The following is a 22,773-nucleotide window of genomic DNA, read 5'->3' on the forward strand; positions in this document are numbered from 1 at the left end:
CATGCACTCTCTCTCACACACACACACACGCACACTGCCCCACCCACGATAATGAGTAAACCTCTTGCTGCCCCACCCTGCCCAGTCTGCCAAGTTACTGCCAACACCTCACACACGCACACATGCCATAGACCAACCCACAACTTGTACAAAGAAGCCATACACTCAACTCACACACTGATATGTGCATACACACACCACAAACACCACTCTCACTCTCAATAACACCACTTACATAGACCCATAGACACTTACATAGTGTCAGCGTCCTGACACTACACACGCACACACACACGCACACATAGTCTATTCTGATCTAATGTGATCATAGCCAATAAGCTCTGCGGTGCAGGCAAACCACAGTTTGTTCCTGCCAGTCCATGACATCACTGTGAAGTGAAAAGCATTGTGGGCCACAAAATAGGATGAGGGAACTGACTGACAGGTGGTAACCATGGGAACTGTCAGTGTGCCTCGGCGTTGCCGTAGCAACAGGCAAGTTTCTCAGTGTTGTGAGTTAAAATTTCATTAAAAAAAAAAGAAGACGAATTCAACTTATGGGAAAAGAAATTATGTCATGGAAACGCACACACATGGACAAAAACTCAGAGATATGAACACACACAAGCATGTGAGGACACGCGTACACACTTTTTTTAGCCAACATCAATCTGTATAAGCACTCTAAATATGATGGAAGAATTACAGATTTCATTGTAGCTGCTCTCAGCATGAGGTGGTCTAATCCTCACATTGGATTCAAAGGAAACAAAGATGAAGGCGTATTAATAGAAGCACTTTGACGACTAATGCTCTCAGCAGGTAGGATCTGGCTATAGAGATCTGGCTACAAAGGCCTTCATTCAGAGCTAAAAGCTAAAATCACGATGTAAGAGAGACAAAGACGAAAGATTAGGCTAAATGAGAGAATGAGGTGAATGTGAAACAGAGGGATATAGAGAATGAGAGACGTAAGAGGGTGTGCACATGTTCCACTTACCCGTAGCAGTGATTGGGACTCCTCTTTAGCGGCTCCTCCTTTCGTCTCCTGTCCTCCTCCACCTCCACCTCCACTCCCTCCTCCTCCTGTGTACTGCTGAGGGGGCATCTGGATCTGTTTCTCCCCTCCACCTCCACCTGCGGTGGCTCCTCCTGGCCTCCCTCCTCCATACAGCTTGGCATCTCCCAAAAACGACTTGGTATCTCCCAAAAATGACTTGGTGTCTCCCAGGTAAACCATGCTAGGTGAAGCCACACCTCTTTTCTGCTGCGAGGCCTCGTGATTGGCTGAAACAAATGATAATGAGAGGGGGGAGGAGAAAAGAGAGGGGCTCCCACCTCCTGTTCCTCTTTCTACTCCTCTTTCGGGTCCCATTCGCTCCTTGGGCACCCAGAGTAAACCGTGGGCCTGCTCACTTCCTCTTTCTCCTAGTCCTCTTGTCTCCCCAAGAACCCAGCCTTTCTCCCGCTCTCTTTCTTTCTCCTCACCTCCCTCACTTTTTACCACCCCTCCTGCCTCTTCTCTGCCTCCCTCTGCCAACCGTCCCTCAGGCGGTGCAAGGGAGTAGAGGAGGCGAAGATCCCCCTTACTTTCTTCTTTAATGGCTAAGGTAGAGGGAGCTGAGCAGCCATTGGCTGAGAGTGTTAACGAAGGCGTCAGTGAGGTCGTCAGTGAGGTGGCTAAGGAAGTCGTTGTCATTGAGCTTAATGAGGGAGAGGATTCATGACAGTGGGCGGAGTTAAAATGGTCGAGGAGGGCCGACGAATCGGGAGCCGTGAAGTCACAGCGTCGACAACGGCAACACGCATGGACACGCCTGCAGAGAGAGAAGAAAGCAGTGAATGAATTATCCACCAATAAAAACTTGAATTAGAATGAAGTACAGAGTACAAATGTTGACTTTCATTTTGAATCAGGAATGGTTAGCTCAACCATACAATAATGCTACTTAAAAGATATATATAAAGTCTATTCTTGCCAACTCGTGAACAGAAATCAGAACAGTAACACTACTGAGACTGATCATAAGAATAAAGATTTTAGTACCTGGTTTTGTGAGTCAACTCATCTTGAATTCCATCAATTTAAAATGCAAAAAGCATTAATTTCCAAACATTTTTAATGGGCTGTATATGAAACTATATGTAACACTCTCCTTTTTCTTAACTGATGGTATTTGTTGTAACTATTCAAATTATTTTATCCTGTTTTATATCTTATGTGTCTTATTGACTATTATTACGGTTTTATAGTGAAGCACTTTGCAACTTTGTTTTTGAAAGGTGCCATATATGGTATTCTTATTACTATTATCTATTTACAAAAACCATAACCCAGTCCCTGAATTGACTACATTTAAAGTGCATTTGTCCCTGCCTGATTTCCTCCAAACACTCAGGTAGAGTTTCACCGAGCCTGAGGCCAAAAAGTGACTCAGTGTTCCACTAAATCACGATGAATTAGGGCAAAACTGTGAGGAAAGTAAATGAATCTGAATGACAAGAAATGAATCACCCATCAACAAACCACCTTCATTTCCTGCTGGCAAGGCCCTGAATGACCAGCAATCTATACGATACACAACATCAGGGTTTTTCCTGGCTCAGAATCCAGTTTTGGAGCTTCTTGTGAGGGCCAGCGAGCACAATCAATAGACCATCTATACTGAGAACTTGGACTCCTGTTTGCGGTGACTTTTGGTGGGGCCAGTTATGGGCAGCTGCTTTATATTTAGGTATATAGGAAACATATTAACTAGCAGCTGTCAAAATATACATGAATAAATGTTTAATAGAACAATAAAATTATCTCTTTGTTTGTACTATGATAAGCAAGTTATTTGACTGCAATGATTGATTATGCTGGGAAGTAGATTTCAATGGTTTAGCAAAACTTTACTCTTGAAAATAAATACAGGGTAACAATTCAGACCTATTAGCTGATAACCTAGTTAGCTGATAATGTTTGCTCGTGCATGTATGTAATTTTGACTCAAAATAATAATAATATAATTTTCTCTCTAATTTCACTCACATATCCTCCTAAAGCAGCAATTTGCTTGACACTGCTGTTGTTTTCACTACCACGCTGCAATGGGAGTATTTTGGAATATAAAGATGCAAAAGATTTAATTGAAAGCATCCAATAACCATCAAATTGTCATTTTTCTGTTCTAGCACCTGATCTAGGAACCTGCCACAACAATTCTCCATGCAGGAAAAAAACAAAAGCAAAACTGTAAGGTATACATTCAAAACAATGAGCTGCACACACGGATGAATACCCACACAAATATTAAGGATACATCCAGAAATATAACTTCTAAGAACATATACACATATAAACATGTCAGCCATATATTTGACAAAGAGTGAAATGACATGTAGGTTCAAAAAAATAAAATACATACATTAAAATAAATGCAGTGCAGATCTGTGCCTCTTCTCCGTCAAGCTCACTTTTTCTCTGTCTGTCTTTCTCTGTTTATATTATGTGTCTTTGTCTATCTATTGGCCTTCATTAATTGGTGAAGAAAATAAATGCACTGTGTAATGACGTATTCAAGGTGGGGCTGTAAACAGCATCTCGAGCAGATCAAAACGAATTGGTAGAAATTTGTGAAAATGTGTCTTTGAGTAAAGTACACCTTGAACCTTACGGACTTAAATGTCTCCAGATGCTGAACAAAGACACAGTGGCCTCTCTGTTTGTCATCACCATACACACCACACGCACATGGACTGGTGCACGTACTGAATCATTTACTCACTTAATTGCTCTGTCACTGTTTCTCTCTCTCTCTCACACACACACACACAAACATGACAAATTAACTTTATATCATTCACTCTACACATGTACTGATCTAATCCACCTTTACCCTGAACACTCAGCAGCTACATCTGTCTCACATACACTGAATTACATTTTACCGTGGAAAAGATCTTTTGAGAAAGTAAACAAATCAACTAGATAAGAATGTTCCAAGAAGAGTCTGTAATAATGGACAGGAAAAAGAAAAAGGCCATTATTGATATCTGTCATAACAACAGTCAGGACCTGTGTCCGGTAAAAAAACTCTCTCTAAAGGTCTCTTTTTGCAGCAATGGACTATGTAGTGTATGTTGAAGCACACATTTGACAGGTTAATATAGCCCACTGCAGCTTGACATTGGGTTTGCTTCCCCCATGTGGATGAGACTTTCAATCTGCGACTGGTCCCAAGGAACCCAACTTAAATGCATTTGATATGTGAGCAAAGAGCCTGAACATCCCATGCATTTTTGCTAGCTTATGTGCACTTTGCGTTATGCCAACTAAGTCTCACCCAAAAGTCGCTCAAATAACAAGGCTGTGTTAAAGGTCACAACCCCTACATGCTCTGAGGTCAACACACACCTGCACGCAACAAGTCACTCACACTCATACTCACCAAGTGTTAATAATTACGCTCAGAACATGGCAGTATTTTTGCAATACAAAAAGTTTGTTTAGTATGGGTTATAAAATGTTTGATGTTCTGTTTGTGCATGAAAACACACATTTAGCATCTTATTTTGAAGCCCTATGAGTTTTAACATAACGAGGCAAAAAAAATACTGGCATTGTAATCACATAATACACATTCTCCGCTATCACAACAAAGGCATTTGTTAGAGTAAGCTCCTGCTGGTGTATGTCTGTGCCTTACAAGTGTCAGAACCTCAGTGAGTGTTTAGGTATAGATGTTATAAAGGAGATTGATTAGTTTGTTTCAGCTGGTAACTTTTTTCCACCCCTACACCATGGCCCTTTGTTCTGAGCACCCGATAATTAAATCCTGAATTTTGTTTTCTAAAACTTGGCCTTGGGATACTTTAAGGTTTGGTTGATTTTAGTGGTGGTGTGAAACTTTCTGGCTTCATTTCAGTTTTATTTGATTTGAGCTCCGAGATTCAGAGCTTAGATTTTGTTAAGGACGTGAGTGGACTGTTAAATCCCCTCCACACTCTCTCTTTCTCTCTGTCGCTTTGTCACCCTCTCTCCCTCTTCTCTCCACTTTCCTCTCGGCCTTTCTCTCAGTTTCTCCCTCTGTTTCTTTGTCTTTCATTCTCCTTCTCTCATACAATCTCTTCACTGTCTTTTTTACTTTTTCTTCGTCACTCCATCCCTTCTCTCTCTCTCTCTCTCTCACCCTGAAATGAATCAAACTTTTTAATCTTTCATTGATTTGAAGCAGAAATTGTGCTAAGACGGTTCGTTCAGAACGAAATCTTATGTGTGTGTGTGTGCAAGAAAACAAGAGAAAGTAAGTGTATATGTGAGTTTGTTTGCGAGCATATATCAAGAAACAATCCAGATCAGCAATCTAGATCAATACTTAAACAGCCAGAATGATTTCACACTTTCACACAACTTACTTCAGTTCATAACTATCTCTCTCAGTCTCTGTCTTCAGCACTAACTTTCCCACACCACCCTCTCTTTCTTTCACACCCTAACTTCTTTATCTCTTGCTGGCTCTGTCACTGAAAACCCAGTGAATATGTGTGTGTTTCTGTGAGTGTTAGTGTAGACAACACATTGGCTGTGGAGTCTAGTCTGACCTTTCCAGGCTTTTAGAGTCTGGCTTATTTAGCAGGTATGCACATGCATATATACTGTACAGAGACATTTGTATGTGCAAGCAAAAAAATAATTTTGAGTGTACTGACTCATATGAAAACAAGAGTTCAAAAATCAGAACTTAACACAAACTCTGTAAGTGTATGCTTCTATATTGGCAGGCTGATCCTCTTTGGAGAAAGCTACTCCAGGAGGGATAGTCAGTAAAAATACTAGTAGTAGTTATAATTATAGGAGAACTCCACTTACTTTACACATCAAAGTTTGTTTACAGGTGTTGGGGAGAACTTCTGCATATGTGAAAGAGTTGTACAAAGCCTTTTGTGGCTTCAAAGGGAGCTCCGCAAAATCAAATTGGATGGGTTGGGGGAAACTGAACTACAAATTTGAAAAAGAAACAAACGTGGGGGTGTGGAGTTAGAAAGAAGTGAGGATACCAGACCTCCGTAGACCGCTCCTTATGTCTGCCTAAGGCCAGCAGCTCGAAGCTACCACTACCGCTACTAGTTTAACACACCCGAACCTCCGACTGAACTGTAGGCGAGTGAGTTGCATTGTGGATAAAGTAGGCGCCCAATTTGGACAATTAAAATAAAAACTGTCCATTATGAATGACAACTTTAATGTAGCAGTGCAATGCTAAATCGGTGGAGTACCATTTATAGGCCTTGTGTTTGTGGTAGATTCAAAATATGGCAACATGTAGTAGTGTGCTTAAACAGAACTGTTTCACAGGACAGTGATAGCTTAAAAAAGGCTATGATGAAAAGGCCACTTGTTTAAATCCTTTCTAAGGGTGTCAACAAAACCAGATTCTCACAGTTTCATGTCTCAGAGTTGATTCCAAGATTAGATTAAGTCCTCGGCAGGTAAGGGGACCCGGTGCTGATCTTGTAGTGCAAGAGGAATTGAAAGGCACACTTTCATCTGCTGATTACTTTCAAACTGCCAGTATTTGAAACGTACATGATTCTCGCCGTGACAATAGATAAATAATGTCACCAATCACAGACAGAAATGGGCAAAATGAGTTGATGATGAGTTCCAGCAACCAAAAAACTGTAAGCAAAAACTGAGCTAATAATTATTTCTGGACATACAGTAAGTAGATGTTAATGAAGCTCATCACAAAGTTGGGAACTTTACTTACTTACAAGGTGCATGGAATGTGGAAATACTCTAAAAGTCTCTAAACACTATACTATACTAGAAAGTACTATATAGTACTATACTAGTGCTATAAAGAACATCTTTATTGTGAGATCAGTGTGTTTCTGCTCATTAGGGTCAAGTGTTTCTGGATTTTTTACTCTTTAAGTAATGCTCCTCACAGTATGATGATACTCTTATCCAAATACTACAAGTCTGTCAATATCTATGTGTGAATGTCTAAATGGTGTCTATGAGTGTCTTAAGTGTATGAAAAAAAAAAGAGCACAGGGGTTTGAATCCAAGCACAAGTAATACTTTATCGTCTTATCGACTTGAGAATGGAATTTTTTTTTTTATACTCACAGTCATCCAGTTACTGGAACATTTAGTCATAGACTCTGACTGGAATATTGACTGTATGTTGACTAAAAGGTAGACTTCCTGTGTATCTTTTAAAGTGTAAAAGTGTATTAAAAATATTTAAAGCTTTTTGATACACTTTTATGTTTAACAATCAATCCTATGAAAAACCACACTGTATTATGTGGAATAATATATAATATCCAAAATACTAATAATTATTACTACTACTATTTAATCACAGTCTTACCTGTAGTGTCTAAAAATCTCTTCTTCCACTTCTGTGATGAAGTGACACTTTGTACAAGAGTATTCCCTCTCTCCTCCTCCTCCTCCTCCTCCTCTCCCCCCTTCCTTGTCTCCCCCAACCTCTTCCTCAGCCTTGACATGTGGTGGAGCCCCCTTTAGGTTAATCAGGGTGTGGCAGCTTTCGTAGTGTTGGAGCAACACATCGATGTCGGTGGTGGCAAACGCACACTGGTCACACAAGTGGGTGACGCCTAGGAACAGAAAGACAGGACGAATCAGGAGCAAGAAACAAAGACAGGGCCATGTTAAATCTATTGACATACAAAAAAAAAGTTGAAAATATGCTGACAAAATAAACCAGAGGAAGTATGCCTTTGAATACCTTGTGTGACAACAGGATGGGCAGGGTTGGAGGGGTAAAAAGTTGATGATGAAATCACACCAGGGTCACCTCTCGGATTAGGAGGGGTCATGCTGGGTGAGGTGGCGGTGGCAGGTTTTGAACCGACGGTGTCCTGCTGTTTGGTGGACTGAGGAAACTTGGAACAGCATTTAGAGCAGGTGGGCTTCCGACAAGCAAAGGGGTGAGACACCTATTGAGAAAGATCAGACAACGTTTGAAGAATAGCACGGATCTTGGATGGAAACTATGCATATAGGGTGAATTTAGACTTTAGGAGATGGTTTTCCTGCTGTTGTTTCTCTGTAATTGTGTTTTGGTCTATGCAGGTGACATCAAAGGGCACCAGTATGAATGTGCATCATTAACTGAATGATTCCATCCCCAATTTTAGCTGTTAACCATCCTTTTTGCATTTTTAACACCTGCAACGGCACCGTTTGGCAGCTGGCACAAAGGAGGGTGGAGAGTGTGTGTGGGTGGATCGGGGAAGCAAGGGAATTTTAACTAGGCCGGAAATTGGAACAATTAACTTTACACTTGTTCATATATTACATTTTATTTTCTTGCGCTCTTTCTAATTGCCAAGCAAACACCAAAACACCAAGCAAATAAACATTTCAATATTTTATCAATCTCACCTCCCCCAGGTGTTTATGCGGCTGACAGAGCCCCTGTGGACAATACATGCAGTGCTGAATACAGCATCGGTGGATGGAGTGGTTGTGCTGGTAGTGCAGTAGTAACGGTGCTACTACGATCACATCTGCACTGTGGGCCATTGAGTACCGGAAATCACACAACTGACAGTTATAACTGGTCACGACTGCTTCTGAATCGCTGCTGTTTGGGTCTCCTAGGAGCAGAAAGCAGAGCAGAGGTCTGTTAAATAAAACAATTTTTGTCTTGGAGTAGAAAAACAAGGAAACAAGGACACTGGGTCAACTGTATCAAGGAAAACAAACAAGGTGGGTCAAGTAGTATCACAGCACTCGCAACAATAAAAAAGACGAGGTCAAGCAGTATCGTAGTACTAGTAACAGAAAATAAGTAGAGGCCAGCAGTGCAACGAGCAAAGTCATTAGACTGCTATTTAATTTTATTACACTTGATCATTAATCAAGTGTTACCTTCTACTAACAAATCCATAAAGCAATTCACCACCACATTTCACCATACTTTCCTCCCATTTAATTACCTTGGCTGGTGCTGGATGGGTTGGATGACAGATCTTTGCGGCTTTTGGATGCCATGTGGTCTCTTTCTCCTCCTTCTCTTCTCCCTCCTCTCTCCCTCTCTCTGTCCAACCCTCCGGGATTAGAGTTGTTGGGGCTCATAGTACCTCCCGGGCTCATTCTATGTCTTTGTTCATAGTGCTCTAAAAGCTTCGCCGAGCCCCCTGACCACTCACAACTCCAGCTGCAGAATTTGCACCAATAATACGCCTGCACAGCACCTCGACCCGGCTCCCCCGTCCAGCTCGGCGAATCTGAACACGCCCTGACTGGGATGGAGTAACCGACCAAGGAATCATCTTCTGCTCTCACTGCGACCCGCTCCGCCCCGTCTAATATTTGACTCCTTTCCTTCGCCTGGTTATCGTGCGTTGCCAGGTTATTGGTGGCCAGCAGGGGCGTGCTTGGCGGAGTTTTGACTTTATTTGGATGTGAGGACAGGAAGTGTTGTTCAAGTTCTAAGGAATTACTGGCCATGTACGTGAAGTTGCAGAATTTGCAGCGAAAGTACTTGGTATTCCCTTGGCAATCAGAGGTCTTGCGGCCAATCCCAATTAGCGTGCCACCCAGCGTCACCTGTTGACAAGCAGAAAAGTGAGAAAAAGACAAAAGTGATTGTTACATCAAGAGTAAAAATCAATTCCTGCAGGCGTCTCATTTTTAGCTGACAATGACAGCTGACTCTTTTGCTGGTTTAAATGAAAAACATCACCAGTGGCAGATTATATCAGCTGTAGTTAATTAACTTGCTACTGTAACAGCTAAACTAAACTTTTGGCTGTTGCCTGGTTAATGTGTTCTCTGCAATCTGCTGTCTATCCTCGGCCAAAGATCATTCGTGAAGTAGAAGAAATATGACTCTGCAAGATTCAATAAAATGCTACTGATCCCCAACCCTAACCTACAACATGTTATATATTGGATCATAACTGTACATATCTGTGATTGACATATTTGGGTGTACTATACTGTATACATTGTTCTCTCATTGTCATTTTGAATTCCTATACAGCAGATATTTGGGGGACACGTGACATGAGCTTTCAAATGCTGAGCTGTGCTGCTGCAAATATGGAAACTCACAACAAGCGTAATCCATCACTTTCTGTTTGTCACTGTGGACAATTAGAAGGCTGCCCAAACTCTAACTAACTGACCAATAACATACTGTATCTGTCAGGCTCTACCGTAGTATCCAGTGTATGAGGCCACGATTTTGCATTGCTGAGCGAGCAACCAGACGCTCGTCTGTTTTTTATTACGTTAGCCCCTCGACTGTAGGTGATTATAGTGTGCTGCTGGCTATATTGGTGAGCAGGCAACCTGGCAAGTCTTACAGTGACATTAGACTTACTACTGTACAATATGGATTTGTCTCTTTACGGATCTGTGGTTTGATGCTGAGGCTGTTGGCAGCCTTGTAATAGAGGTTGGCAAGAACAAAATGCAAATGGTAAGCTGCGTTTTAAGTGAGCAAAAGGTGTATGGTTTCATCATTTTTTCCTACAGAGGCATTTAGCATGACTTTCACAGTGCAAATGTTGTTGAGCGTGCATTTGTGTCATAATTGTCAAATTATTGCATTAACTTAATTGTCTTATTTTGAACTAATTCATTGTCATCTAGGTCATCATTTTGTACTTTAACTTCAGATTTGATTTTTAGAGAATAACACTGTGGAACTTGGTTTTCCTTTTTTCCCCTTCTTTTTGTCCTTTTCTAAAAATTGTCTCTCACTGTCTCTTTTAGTGGGGAGGACAATTACAAGGAATTTATTTTAATAGCTATTGTCTGAGCACAGAAATTTTAAAATGGCAGAAAAAAGGCAAAAAGACACTAAATAAAGACAATAAAAAGAGCAAGAAACGCAACAGCTGGAAAAAAAAAACTTCAATGTGAGATGGCACATTTCAGCTTAATTGAAGGGAATAAATTCAGAAGGCTGAATGAGATCTATTACTGTGTGTGATCTCACAACAGCAATCATCCAATCATCACATCCCACAGACCTTGCCCACGCAATTAGAGAAGAGCCAAACGTCACGTCATTTTAGCAAGCAGAATGGACAGAAAGACACCAAGAGGAACATGAGATGGGGGAGAGAGAGAGAAAGAAAAGAGGCAGCGGACAAGCAAGACAAGCTGAGGTAAAAGGAGAGGAATAGGGGAGGGGGATGAAAAGCCAATTGAGAGAAGTGAGAGAAAAAAGGGAATTGGAGTAAGAAAGTAAGAAAGAGTGAGCAAAGAAAAAAAGGCAGAACTGAGGAGAAGGTGAAGGAGAGACAAAGACAGATGATGAGAGAGACAACTGGAGAACAGAGAAAACGAAAGTTAAATGTGTCTGACAGCTGTTTCATTACACTGCCTAACAACCGATTATAACTACTGGTTTCAAAGCCTCTCTCTCCGTCTGTCTCTTCCAGTCTTCTTTCCCCTATCCCTCTCCTCCCCGAGTCTTTTTTCCCGCAAGCTCATTGGTTGACAGGGCATCTCGTCTTAGCAAATGACAACATGGAATTTTCCAAACGTGGGCGGGAGAGAGAAAAAGCGAGTGAGGGATGGAGAGAATAGAGACCCCTTTCATTCGTTTTTTTTTTTATACTTTCACTTTTTCTTCATAATGACGACTTAAGCCCACTGGATTTTCTATTTCTGACTCTGACTGTGTGTGTGTGTGTGTGTGTGTGTGTGTGTGTAAAATGTACTTGACTACTGTGTGTATGTGTGTTTCTGTGTCCATTACGTGACTTACGGCCATTACAGACTCCTGGTTTAAGTGAAATGAAACTCCTTGACTATTTCTCACACACTCACTCACTCACAGACACACACACGTTTATTAGATCATCTTGTTTAAAGCTTTCAGACAAAACCCTACTGTTCACGCACACTAAGTCCAAATCCTTGACCCAATTGTTACCAAAACTGTCTCAATGCAGAAAAGTTAAGACAATTAAGTAAATTACAATTTAAGGGCTTATTTTTCTAAATCCTACTTAATGTGTATGACTATGAAAATCAGTTTTTAGGTAAGTATTAAATATACAGTATGAAATATGAAAATTAAAACTATTTATAGGTGTTAAGCTGAGGCTATGAAACCTAATTTAGAAACTTGAAATCAAGGCGCACACTTGACCTCAGTATTTATGGTCAACTGCAGTTGTGGGAAAAATCCCAATGCGGGGGAAAATTATTTGTTGATTGGCATATTGGCTGTTCAGGAATGTGAAAGCCTCTCAAACTGCTAAAAACCCTGAATTAATATGGAATAAATGGCTTGATAATTGGGAACAAGATATGGGCAAAACATAACTTGAAAAATCAACAAATCAAAAAGTCAACTATTCATTAAATTTGATAAGGTCAAAAATGCTTTCAATAAGTCAATAAATTTTCTGAAATCAGTGAAATAAAACTAAATCGTTGAAGACATTCTTAATCCTCTGATTTGATGTCCAGACTGCAGGTGCAAATTACATCTGACTTTTGAATGTGCTCTGATGGTGTAGAATTACAACGTAAAAATTCCATCATCTATCAAGTATATGGACAACATTTATCTTGACGAAAGAATTATGAATTGCACCTGAAAGTTTGCAGCATTCCTGTCTTTATCCAGCAATATCTCAGCAAAGCAGCTCCCACCAGATACTAGCCCTTGTTAAAATGTTTACAAATTGAGCGCTGAATATGACGGATTAGTGCAGGATATGCATTTGCAAGCCATCATTTAAAACACAATAAGTATGACGCATGCAGTGCATGTGTACGCATATGTGTGTGTGTACATATGCATTGCCTGTAATTGGTTTGTACCCGTCTCTGTGTGTGCATAGGCTTGAGCTCGCATGTACGCATATGTGCGGCCCATCTGCCAGGTGCCCTTATTTGTCTCCTTTTCTGTGTCTATTCATCTGTCAGTCTATAAAGTTTTATAACTTGCTCTACAATGCCTCACTGTCCAAATCACACACACCCTATGTTACAAATCGGTTGCAGATTGTTCGACCCAATAAATTAGTCAGTTCAGTTATGGGCCTGGAATTACAGATTTATGAGAAATGCTTATGGTGAATTGGTAACTGAATCAATGTGTCACCTGTTTTGGATCAAAGTTTCAAACTGATATCGATTTCTTAAAACTTTTCTGATACACTGTCACGTTACTTCATGTTTTAGTGAGAGTACCATCTACGTCTTTTTATTTTATTTCTTTTTATGCACTGCTTGCGTCATTCATAGAAAGTTGGTAATATTGCTTTTATCCAGTTGATGTTACCGTCTCCTAAATTTTAACTTTCAAGTGAATTAAAAGAACGCTTCAGAAAAAAATGCAGATTTTGCAATGCAGTGTGTACGCCCTTTTTTGTTGATAATGACAAGCAGATGTAAAGTAAATGCAATAGCAGATGCATTAGCACTGAATCTGCAGATCTCTAATGTACTTTTTGAAACATTTTCAAGTTTCAATGTTCTAGCTAAAAGTACACCTTGTGCATGACCTCTTAAAGTTCAAGATAAAAAATACAAGACAAAACTAAATGTACAGTATCATCTCTACCTGGGAGGCAGTACACTGAGATAACTAAAAAAGTAAGTCCACATATATCCAAGAGATATCCATACTCACATTCAAACAAGAAAAAAAATACTAAAAAAGAAACGTGCTTGAGTGCTGTCATGACAGCCACTGGATAGTTCTGCATATTGTCACCTTCCATGTTTGATATATTTATGGACCTGACACTCCATGTTGCCATGAGACCACTGTGGTGACATCAATGTGGTACATTATCTCTATTTCTTGTGTATTTTGATGTCCTTTTGGCGTCACTGGACCACAAACGCCACACAGAGGCTGTTTGCAAAATATTCACTGCTGTCCACAGAGCTGTCCAGCTACTTTTCATAATTTTATCATGAATAAGCTTTTTAGGCTTCCTTTCTTTCCTGCACTATTGAATGTATTTGTTTCCTTATTATTATTAGTACAAATAAACTAAACTAGTGCTTACCTGTACATCATATGTGCCGTTCATCATAACTGTCCTGTGCTGCTGATTGTGTATATCTGGTCTCGTCTTCCCCAACTCTTTGGCTTGGTTCCTCTGCCCCTGTCCTGCCTGTATGTCTGGGAGCAGAAATACAAGGAGGGGTCAGACTTGTAGAAGCAGATAAACAAACAGAGGTCAAGCAGCCAGAGGCACAAAAATCTGAGGACATGTCTGACTTCTGGGAAGACGGAAAACTTTAGATCAACAATCAACAAGTTGTTGCTGCAAGAAACTGGTGCACCCTGAGCATACTGAAAAACAAAGCAAATGTGCCTTTACAATGTAATGAAACAGGGATTCAAAAAACAACCAGAGTTTGTATGCTAATGTACTTTAGGTTTGTTATGAGAGACATAGCTTTTTCTTGAATTTTGTAGCTTACTTACTCCCAATGCAGCAGGGTTTAACCACTCATTGTATGTATGTTAATACATAATGAGGTGGCAATAGGATAATCATGTTTTTTCCTGTTCTGGTTCAGATTTGTTTCGGTACACTTCTTACCCTGGTACCATGTCAGTGTGTGGTCCAAGGATCAGTGATGCTTATATCATGAACTTGTGCACTGATCCACGTTATTTTCCATTTACAGCTGTTTTACACAACAAGCATCAACACAAGTTTAACACATTACGCGCGAAAGCTGTTACCTAGAGGTGTGTGTTGGGGAGCCATGTTGTGGAGGGCCAGGATGTGTGTGTCGAGGGCAGCGTCCTGCCGTGTGCGGTTGTGCAGGCCCAGGTGATACTTCCTAAAGTGCTTCACCAGGTCAGCAGGGTCGTTGCCATAGTAACCGTAACCGCACACGTTGCACTTGAAGTCCTGGAGTTTAGGAGAGGGGCTGGCAGAAAGTGGAGGGGTGTCAGTTGTCGACTCCTCCCCTCCTTCCTGTCTGGGGAGGAGGTGGGGAGCAGAGAGGAGAGGGGTAGTGAGATGGTCTGCCTCCCCTCTGTCTCTTTCGCTCCTCTCTCCTTCCTCTACCCCCTTCTCCCCATCCTCAGGCTCCGACTGGCTCTCAGCTCTGTCAGTCAACGCCGCTCCTCCCTGCTTGGACCTCCCCCCTCCTCCTCCTCCTCTCCTCCCCCCTCTCTCCTCATTGCTGTAGCGGTCACCAACGGATGAGGGAGAGACAGATGAGGATACGCATTCGCTGTCTCCCTCCTCCTCCTCCTCATCTCCTCTGATCCGGTCGGAGGATTCTGGTTCAGAGGGTCGGTTTATTCGTTCGGCCTCTGCTCCTACTCTCCCCTCCTCCTCTCCCTCCTCTTCCTCCTCTCCTGCGGGTCTCCTCCCCTCTTCTTCCTCCTCCTCCTCACCTCCCACACTCCGGATAGGGGGATTCTTCTTCCTCACCATCTCTGAGGAGATGAAAAGAGACAGGGAGAGAGACAGAAAAAGTGATTTCTTTTGTTTTATTGACATTAAAAGCATGTAGACTATGTATTGTTTATGCATACATGAAGGAACTGGGGGACAAAAATATCAAGCAGATTTTCATAATCCCTTAAAATCAAGACACTAAGAGATACAATATGCCTGCAGGACTCAAATAATACAACTGTGGATTACACACGCGCACACACACGCACACAAATGTAATTTTCTGACAATGATGTGTGTGTACAGAATAGCTTTGATTCAATTTACAAACTTCTTTGAAAGCTGAAATCTGTGACGATCCTCAACCACAAACCCTGTCAAAAAAAAACAGCCCCAACAAATCAGAAACATCTCAGCTGTGAGAGATTTTTCAGGGGTGTGTGTTGGGAAGTTCGTTGCATCCTTAAGTGTAACTTTTTGCCTTTTTTTTTTTCTTAAACCAGGGAGTGAATCTTTTTATCGTTATGGAAACCATCCGTGAGAATCTTCAACACATGACCACATCAAAGCCCAAACCATATCAGAGAGGCTGGGAGGGCGAAGGAGAGGAGGAGGGGGTGGGGGGTGGTGGAGAGAGGGTGAGGCACAGAGAGAAGTGGGGGAGACAGAGAGAGACGGGGAGAATGGCCAACAGACAACCACATCAAACCCGCACGCCCCATATCAGAAAGATGGATGAGGGAGGCGGCAGACAGCGATTCGTCCCCTCCAGCCGTTCAAATTTCTCTTTCTTTCTTGCATCTCTTTCTGCGTGCCTGTCATTCATTTTCCTGCTTCCCAAATTCAGTTTTTCCCATCTCTCACTGTCTTCCCGGCTCTATCTGTGTCACCTCCTGTCCTTCTGTTTCCTCTCTCTTCTTTATTTTCTTTTTGTCTGCTTTTCTTTCTCATTTCAAATCCCAGTTTACTTTTATGCCCCTCTCATCTCCTTCTCTCTCTCACCACCACAATTATTTATAATCAGTTTAAAATACCTCCAAAAAAAGGCACATATCAATGCTTTTTCCTTGCATTTCAGTCATTTTTTCATTCTCTATGGCCCTTTTTCACATGCAAGAATAATTGCTACAATAATTTGAGTAATTCCATCATTAAAATTGTTCTTTCTGTTCCTGCCCTCTCCCTCCCTCTGTCGTTCCCCTTCTCCCACCATCCCTCCCCTCCCTCCCTCATAATCACTATACAAAGCCATCAAATAACCAACCATGTGTTTTATGTTAAACCATAATGTTTCTTTTGTTTGAAAAGAGAACAATTGTGGTCGTTCTGTTCACAACAGTCATGACAGAGAGATACTGTGTGCGTGCGTGTTGTCCAAGCATGTGTGTATGTGTGCGTGCGATTGTGTGTTTATTTGTGGTCGTTCAGTTCATATTCAGTCGTAAACACAGTCAACCCATTGACCCATACACTGTGTGTGTGTGTGTGTGTGTGTGTGTGTGTGTGTGTGTGTGTGTGTGTGTGTGTGTGTGTGTGTTCAGTAATAAACACAGACAAAAACCCAACAGACGCCTGATAGACGCCAAATGCTGATCACTTTTAGATCAATGCAATATGAGGGGGAGAGTGTGTGTTTCTGTGTGTGAGTAATAGGTGCTTGATGATGTTGTGGAAGCGAGATAGCATGCGTGCGACCCTGTGACTAACTCCATGTTAGTGTGAGAGATAAACTCTTATTGTTATTTACTAATAGCAAACTACAGATAAACCACGAGAGAATCAACACACAAGTCTGAAGAATGGGAGGTAAAGGGGAATGTAGTTGAATACAGATAATCAGATGGCCATAAACAAACACATGTAGACACACATAAACATATTAAAAAGGACCACATTTTAACAACCCTGTAATGTAATCTAGAGGATTAGGATGAAAAAAACACACAAAAACACAGAAAGAGAGAAGAACATTGAGAGAGAGGGCTGCTTTCTTTGTTGAATCCAAATTTCTCTCTATGGCCTTTCTAGTATTTTGACATTTTTTCTTTCCCTCTTTCTCTACCATACAACTATTAAAATAAAGCAATTTATGTCTGCAAGGGCCCACGCCTAGACCAGCCCTGGCACTCACTGTGTGTGTCTGCATGTGTGTGTGAGGGAGAGTGAGTGAGTGCAGGGAGCAGAGGAAAATCTCATCTGATGTTCACCACACCCAGTCAGAATTCATCATTCACACACACACACACACACACACACACACACACACACACACACACACACACACACACACACACACACACACACACACACACACACACACACACAGTGGAAAACTACAGATCGTTGTGGTAAAGCAATGAAGCTGAAATCCCGACCTAAGAAGCACTGACTGACCTAACTGTGTTTCCATCTGCCCCGTAAGATTTCCGTGGTGACTTCAAAAGTTAATCAAAGCGATAATAAGAAAATTGTGTTTGATTTTAGTGAAGCGTGAAATCAAAAGAGCCCGAATTAGTAAGAGTAATATTGTAATCCAATTATTTATTTATATTGGCATCAAATGTGTATTTGCATACTTTTGACAAGCTACTTGTACGCTCCAGGATGTGGGCAAGAAGAAGAGGTGTGTGTTAAGAGGCTCTACGTCTGTTTCTGGGTGTATGCATCTGTGTGTGTGTGTGTGTGTGTGTGTGTGTGTGTGTGTGTGTGTGTGTGTGTGTGTGTGTGTCTCGATGTCGCAGTACAGCCTTTGTCTGCTTCAGGCTGTATACACAGACTGGAACCATTACTATCAACTACAATTAGGCACAACCCACCACAACATACCGCATAACAACTACTGCTACTAGCTACAATTATACCATATACACCACAATGGCCTCAATACCATAGCGAGGATAAACGTGACAGTTAATCATTTCCATCAACTACAATTAACCCCACACACAAGTGAGGCTTTTATCTGAAATTGCCAATAATCACCCCAAGACATCTGTTGAAGGATGCACCGACAGAGTAGGGGTTCCCCAAGGTAGGGGAACTCTATTGGAGAATTTTGATTGTGTTATATGTGAACGTTTTTAAAAAAAAAATGCAATTTCGCAACTGAATTTTACTGTTGCACAGTAAATCATTCCTTTTGATATTGCATGATGTTGCTGTCAGTTGGGTACTGCTAAAATCAACAGGTACTTACTACTATCAACTGAAGTACAAACAACCAGGGCTTATTTTCATTATCAATTAATCAGTTGTTCATCCAATCATCATTTAGTCTGTAAAATATCATAAAATAGTGCCATCATAACTGCCACAAGCCTGAGATGACGTCTTCAAATTGCTTGTTTTGTTCAAAACTCAAAGCTACTCGATCTGCAATAATATGAAAACAGCAAAAACTCAAATTTGAGAATCTGTAACCAGCAAAGGTTTTAAATTATTGCTTGATAAATTGATTGAACAATTAGTGGATAAAAAAAAAAGGAGATTTATTCTCCAACAATCGAATAATCGATTCATCGACTAATCAATTCAGCATCATTTCAGCACGGCAAATGACTATGGATGTTAAACCTCTACCATGAATATATATGGACTCTTTGCGTTTCATGTAACACTTAAGTAGCGTGAACATTGTGCAGCTCCAACACAACCACATAAAGTGTATCATAGTGTACACAAAGACCAACGTGTTGGCCTTCCAACCCGTGAGTACTCAGTAGTCATTACTATATTACATTAGTACTCAGTAGTCATTACTACATTATTACAGTACTCAGTACTGTCACAGCTGGTAAAACATAGTTAGATCTCACTATTGGTAAAAGGCGATTACCAGTACATTTCACCCATTTTCACCCAGTGACTCCAAGCTACTTCTCTAAATGCATATTATCAAATCACTGTAATGGATGGGTTTGATAGCGAATCTCAGCACGGTTACATATTTCTGCTGCCTTCAGATAGCTCTGCTCTTCCCCTCCCCGTGGGACAGCTGTAGTTGGCATCTCCATCTTTCATAAACAAAGGATTAATGTGCAACATATGAAGAAATAATGCTAAAGGCAAGGTCTTGTTACACAGAGAGGTTTCTCTCAAGCTTTTCTTTCATTTTCTCGATCTGCGTCATTCTATCTCTACATGTTATTCTCTCAGTCCCTACATCTCCTGCTCCTCATCATCTGTCATTTTGTTGCTTCATCTGATTCATCGTATCTTTCGAAAGTTTTTGAAAAGATAGATTTATGGAGTGGGGGTACAGTAAGGAGGAGTATAGTGAACAGAGAAGAGAGAAAGAAGGTAAGGACTGTTTTGAGAGAGGGGAAGGAGGACAAGAGCTTGGAGGGAAGGAGAGGTCTTAGACAGGAAAGAGAATATATTTTCTTCATTTAAAAAGAAAAAGGAGAGATTGTCTGGGGAAATGGATAGACAGAAATAGGAGCAAAGGAAGGGAATGCAGGAGGAGAGAAAAAAGGCAGGAGGCAAAGAGCAGATGAGCCCCACATACTAATAAGCATCCCCAAAAAGTGCATGACTATTATAACATCTACTTTAAAACTTCCCCTAATCTCCAAAGTGAGTTTAAGTTTTGCCAACAGACAAAGCATGTTGTTTATTCCCCACAATCGGGCTACTGGAGAGGGGCATTTCATAGGCAACCTCTTCTCAAGTTACTGCAGGACAACAAAAACATTATTTTTAGTTTCCCATTATTTGAATCTTTCCAGCAGATTCTAGCACATTTTGGGTCTAATTTGTCCAAAACTCCAAGACGTCGAGCATCAGGTCAGACGTCCAGCTGGTGGCCCTGCGAACAACGTGCATCATCGTGGATGGTTGATTTAAATCTATTCTGCAACCCACAGCCAGGTTCCTGGTTTATTTTGACTGATCTAATAAAAAAACGTTTTCCCAGATGTCGTGTTCTGAATTCCATCTTGGTGATGGGGAACCATTGACAGTGAGTGATTCTGTGGAGGCATGTGTGGGCGAGCTGTCCTGCCCAAATGACACACTGAATAAATTAAATGGATTCTCTACGAGAAGAAAAATACTTTAATTAGCTGAATTAATGTGAGAGCAAATTGACTTCATAACATATTTTAACATTCCTCCTTACGTTCCCCTTAATGAACAGGTTGGGGGTGTGACCAGAAAGGCAAGTTTCAGTTTCAAGTTCACATTCATGAGACTTGTAAGATGACTATTTGTAAAGTGTATTTTCAGGTACATGCGTGCAACATGTGTTTCAGCATCAAATCTTTCTTTACTCCAAATAAATACCATTGAAGTTGCTGCCAGAAAGCTGAAACACATCACTTCCTGTCTGTAGGAAGGATTTTCCCTGGAAGGACCTGCCAGACACCAGCTGCTATTGTTGCAAATGTCAAAGCTTTCACGACTGTGTTGTTTCACTCAGAAGTAATTTATTTATATGAATATGTCACAGATTATTATTACTTCTAGGAAGGCCACTGGTGCACAAAATGGCAGTCACGCTGAAATGGCTTGTAGCTTTAGGTTACGTGTCAGTGAATGAGAGCAGCTGAAGAAAATATTAATGAAAGCATGCACGTTTTAGTACCCACACAGACAAAACAGATCAGGCCGTGAAACCGAGACTATTTAGAGCGGTGGGATAATAATAGGAATTGGCACAATTCAAGTGCAACAACACACAAGTGCAAGCGGCTATGTGGTGCTTAGTTTGAGCGCTGGATGGGAGCACGGGTGTGTCTGGCCTCTTCCAGAAACAAGGGGATAAGGGGGGAAATGGGTCGGCTGAAGGGAGCATTTCTGTTTTTGGGGGGACAAGAAACAGCTTGGAATTGATTTTGCAGAGGCAGGAGTCTAATTGAAGATAGGGAGGGGGGTTGGGGGAGAAACAGAAGGAGGACAACATAAAATCACCGAGAGACAGACTCCACCTGCCATTTTAAGACTAAAAGCTTTCAGTTGCCTGCTAGGCCCCTAATCAATACCAGAACTCTTACTTACACACACACACACACACACACACACACACACACACACACACACACACACACACACACACACACACACACACACACACTCTCTTCATCTGTTGAGAAGTGGGGGCCCAATTCATTGCTGCCACGGATCAAGCAAATCACACACACACACACACACACACACACACACACACACACACACACACACACACGTATGGACTTACATGCAGACACACTATCCCAGAGTGTCGGACTCATTTGTAATGGGGTAACAGCATGCAAAATATGTCATCTTAAATGTCAAACTTAATCAGAGGTTCACATTTCAATACCTCATTATGAGACTCCCTCCCTCTGTTTCTACTCCTTCACTCTCTAGCTGCCTCTCTCTGCTTAATACTCTCTATATTAGTCTCTTTCTCACTAAAACACGCACAAAAAGATAAGATTTTGTGAACACACTTCCCTCTGTCTGCTCCTCTCCCTATCTGTCCATCTTTCATCCAGCTCTCTCAATCAATCTCTCGCTCCCACCCACCCTTAGACGTTTCCCTCCTTTCTCTCTGTTGCTGTCTTTTTCTCAATCTATATTTCTCTACTCCGCGTACTTCTGGGTTATCCTTACATGAACCTTGATATGTTTGTAGGTGAATGTGTGTGTGTGTGTGTGTGTGTGTGTGTGTGTGTACGCACGCAGGTGTCAATAGCACAACAGTTTCAATCAGCCTACGTGATTGACAGATAGACATCAATTCATTAAACATAGCGAAGAAATGTTAAAAAAAAAACTGGAACGAGCTCAGACTGTGTCTGCTTGCATTTCCATGTGTGTGAGAGAGAAAGCACAGGCTGCGATTTTCTTTCATTTTAAGCTTTTCACAGAGACAGCTTTCAAATAGTACATCAGACTATTCCTTCAAATATACTCAATTTCTTAATGCAAGATGCCGTGTTGTCAGGCCTTTTTTATCTGAATATCTAAACTGCAATTGCGTGCAGAAAAAATGATTTTCTAAAACCTGACCAACAATACGTCTTGTCGCCACTACTTTACATTGTTCATTGATACCTCTTTTAATAGATTCAGGAAGCACAATCCCGCTTGCAGAATCTCATACAAGCCAACAAAGCTGGGTGTTAAATAAGACCCATACTGTAAAGACGACAGAACAGTCAGTTAGTTGAATCGCAAGAACTTATGAGCTGTGTAGATCTGCAGATCACTAATCCTTTATTATTCTAATCAATGTTGCACTTATTATTTATGTGTTTTTATTTGGTAAAAGTAAAGGAAACAATACTGTGCACAAGCTATGTGCTACAGAGTGCTCACAACTCTGCAGAAAACACAGATTCAGAAACAAAGTGGAAAACAAACTACTTAACAAACAACATAGACCCCCCGAAGATAACTGAATCAATC

The 22,773-nt window shown here is 41.1% G+C and overlaps 1 protein-coding gene across 1 annotated transcript in view; it reads right to left on the minus strand.

The window, feature by feature from the left end:
- Positions 1-15,489, minus strand: part of trps1 (trichorhinophalangeal syndrome I) — a 55,906-nt gene extending 40,417 nt beyond the window's left edge. The window contains exons 1-7 of the mRNA XM_070922153.1: positions 14,709-15,489; positions 14,020-14,135; positions 8,965-9,577; positions 8,408-8,622; positions 7,749-7,959; positions 7,368-7,617; positions 1,001-1,817 (exon numbers count right to left, since the gene is read on the minus strand). Coding sequence (XP_070778254.1) covers positions 1,001-1,817; positions 7,368-7,617; positions 7,749-7,959; positions 8,408-8,622; positions 8,965-9,577; positions 14,020-14,135; positions 14,709-15,489 — 3,003 coding nt within the window. The remainder of the gene's footprint in view (positions 1-1,000; positions 1,818-7,367; positions 7,618-7,748; positions 7,960-8,407; positions 8,623-8,964; positions 9,578-14,019; positions 14,136-14,708) is intronic.
- Positions 15,490-22,773: the final 7,284 nt, after the last annotated feature.

Source organism: Enoplosus armatus, chromosome 16 (genome assembly GCF_043641665.1).
Source record: "Enoplosus armatus isolate fEnoArm2 chromosome 16, fEnoArm2.hap1, whole genome shotgun sequence".
NCBI lineage: Eukaryota > Metazoa > Chordata > Actinopteri > Centrarchiformes > Enoplosidae > Enoplosus > Enoplosus armatus.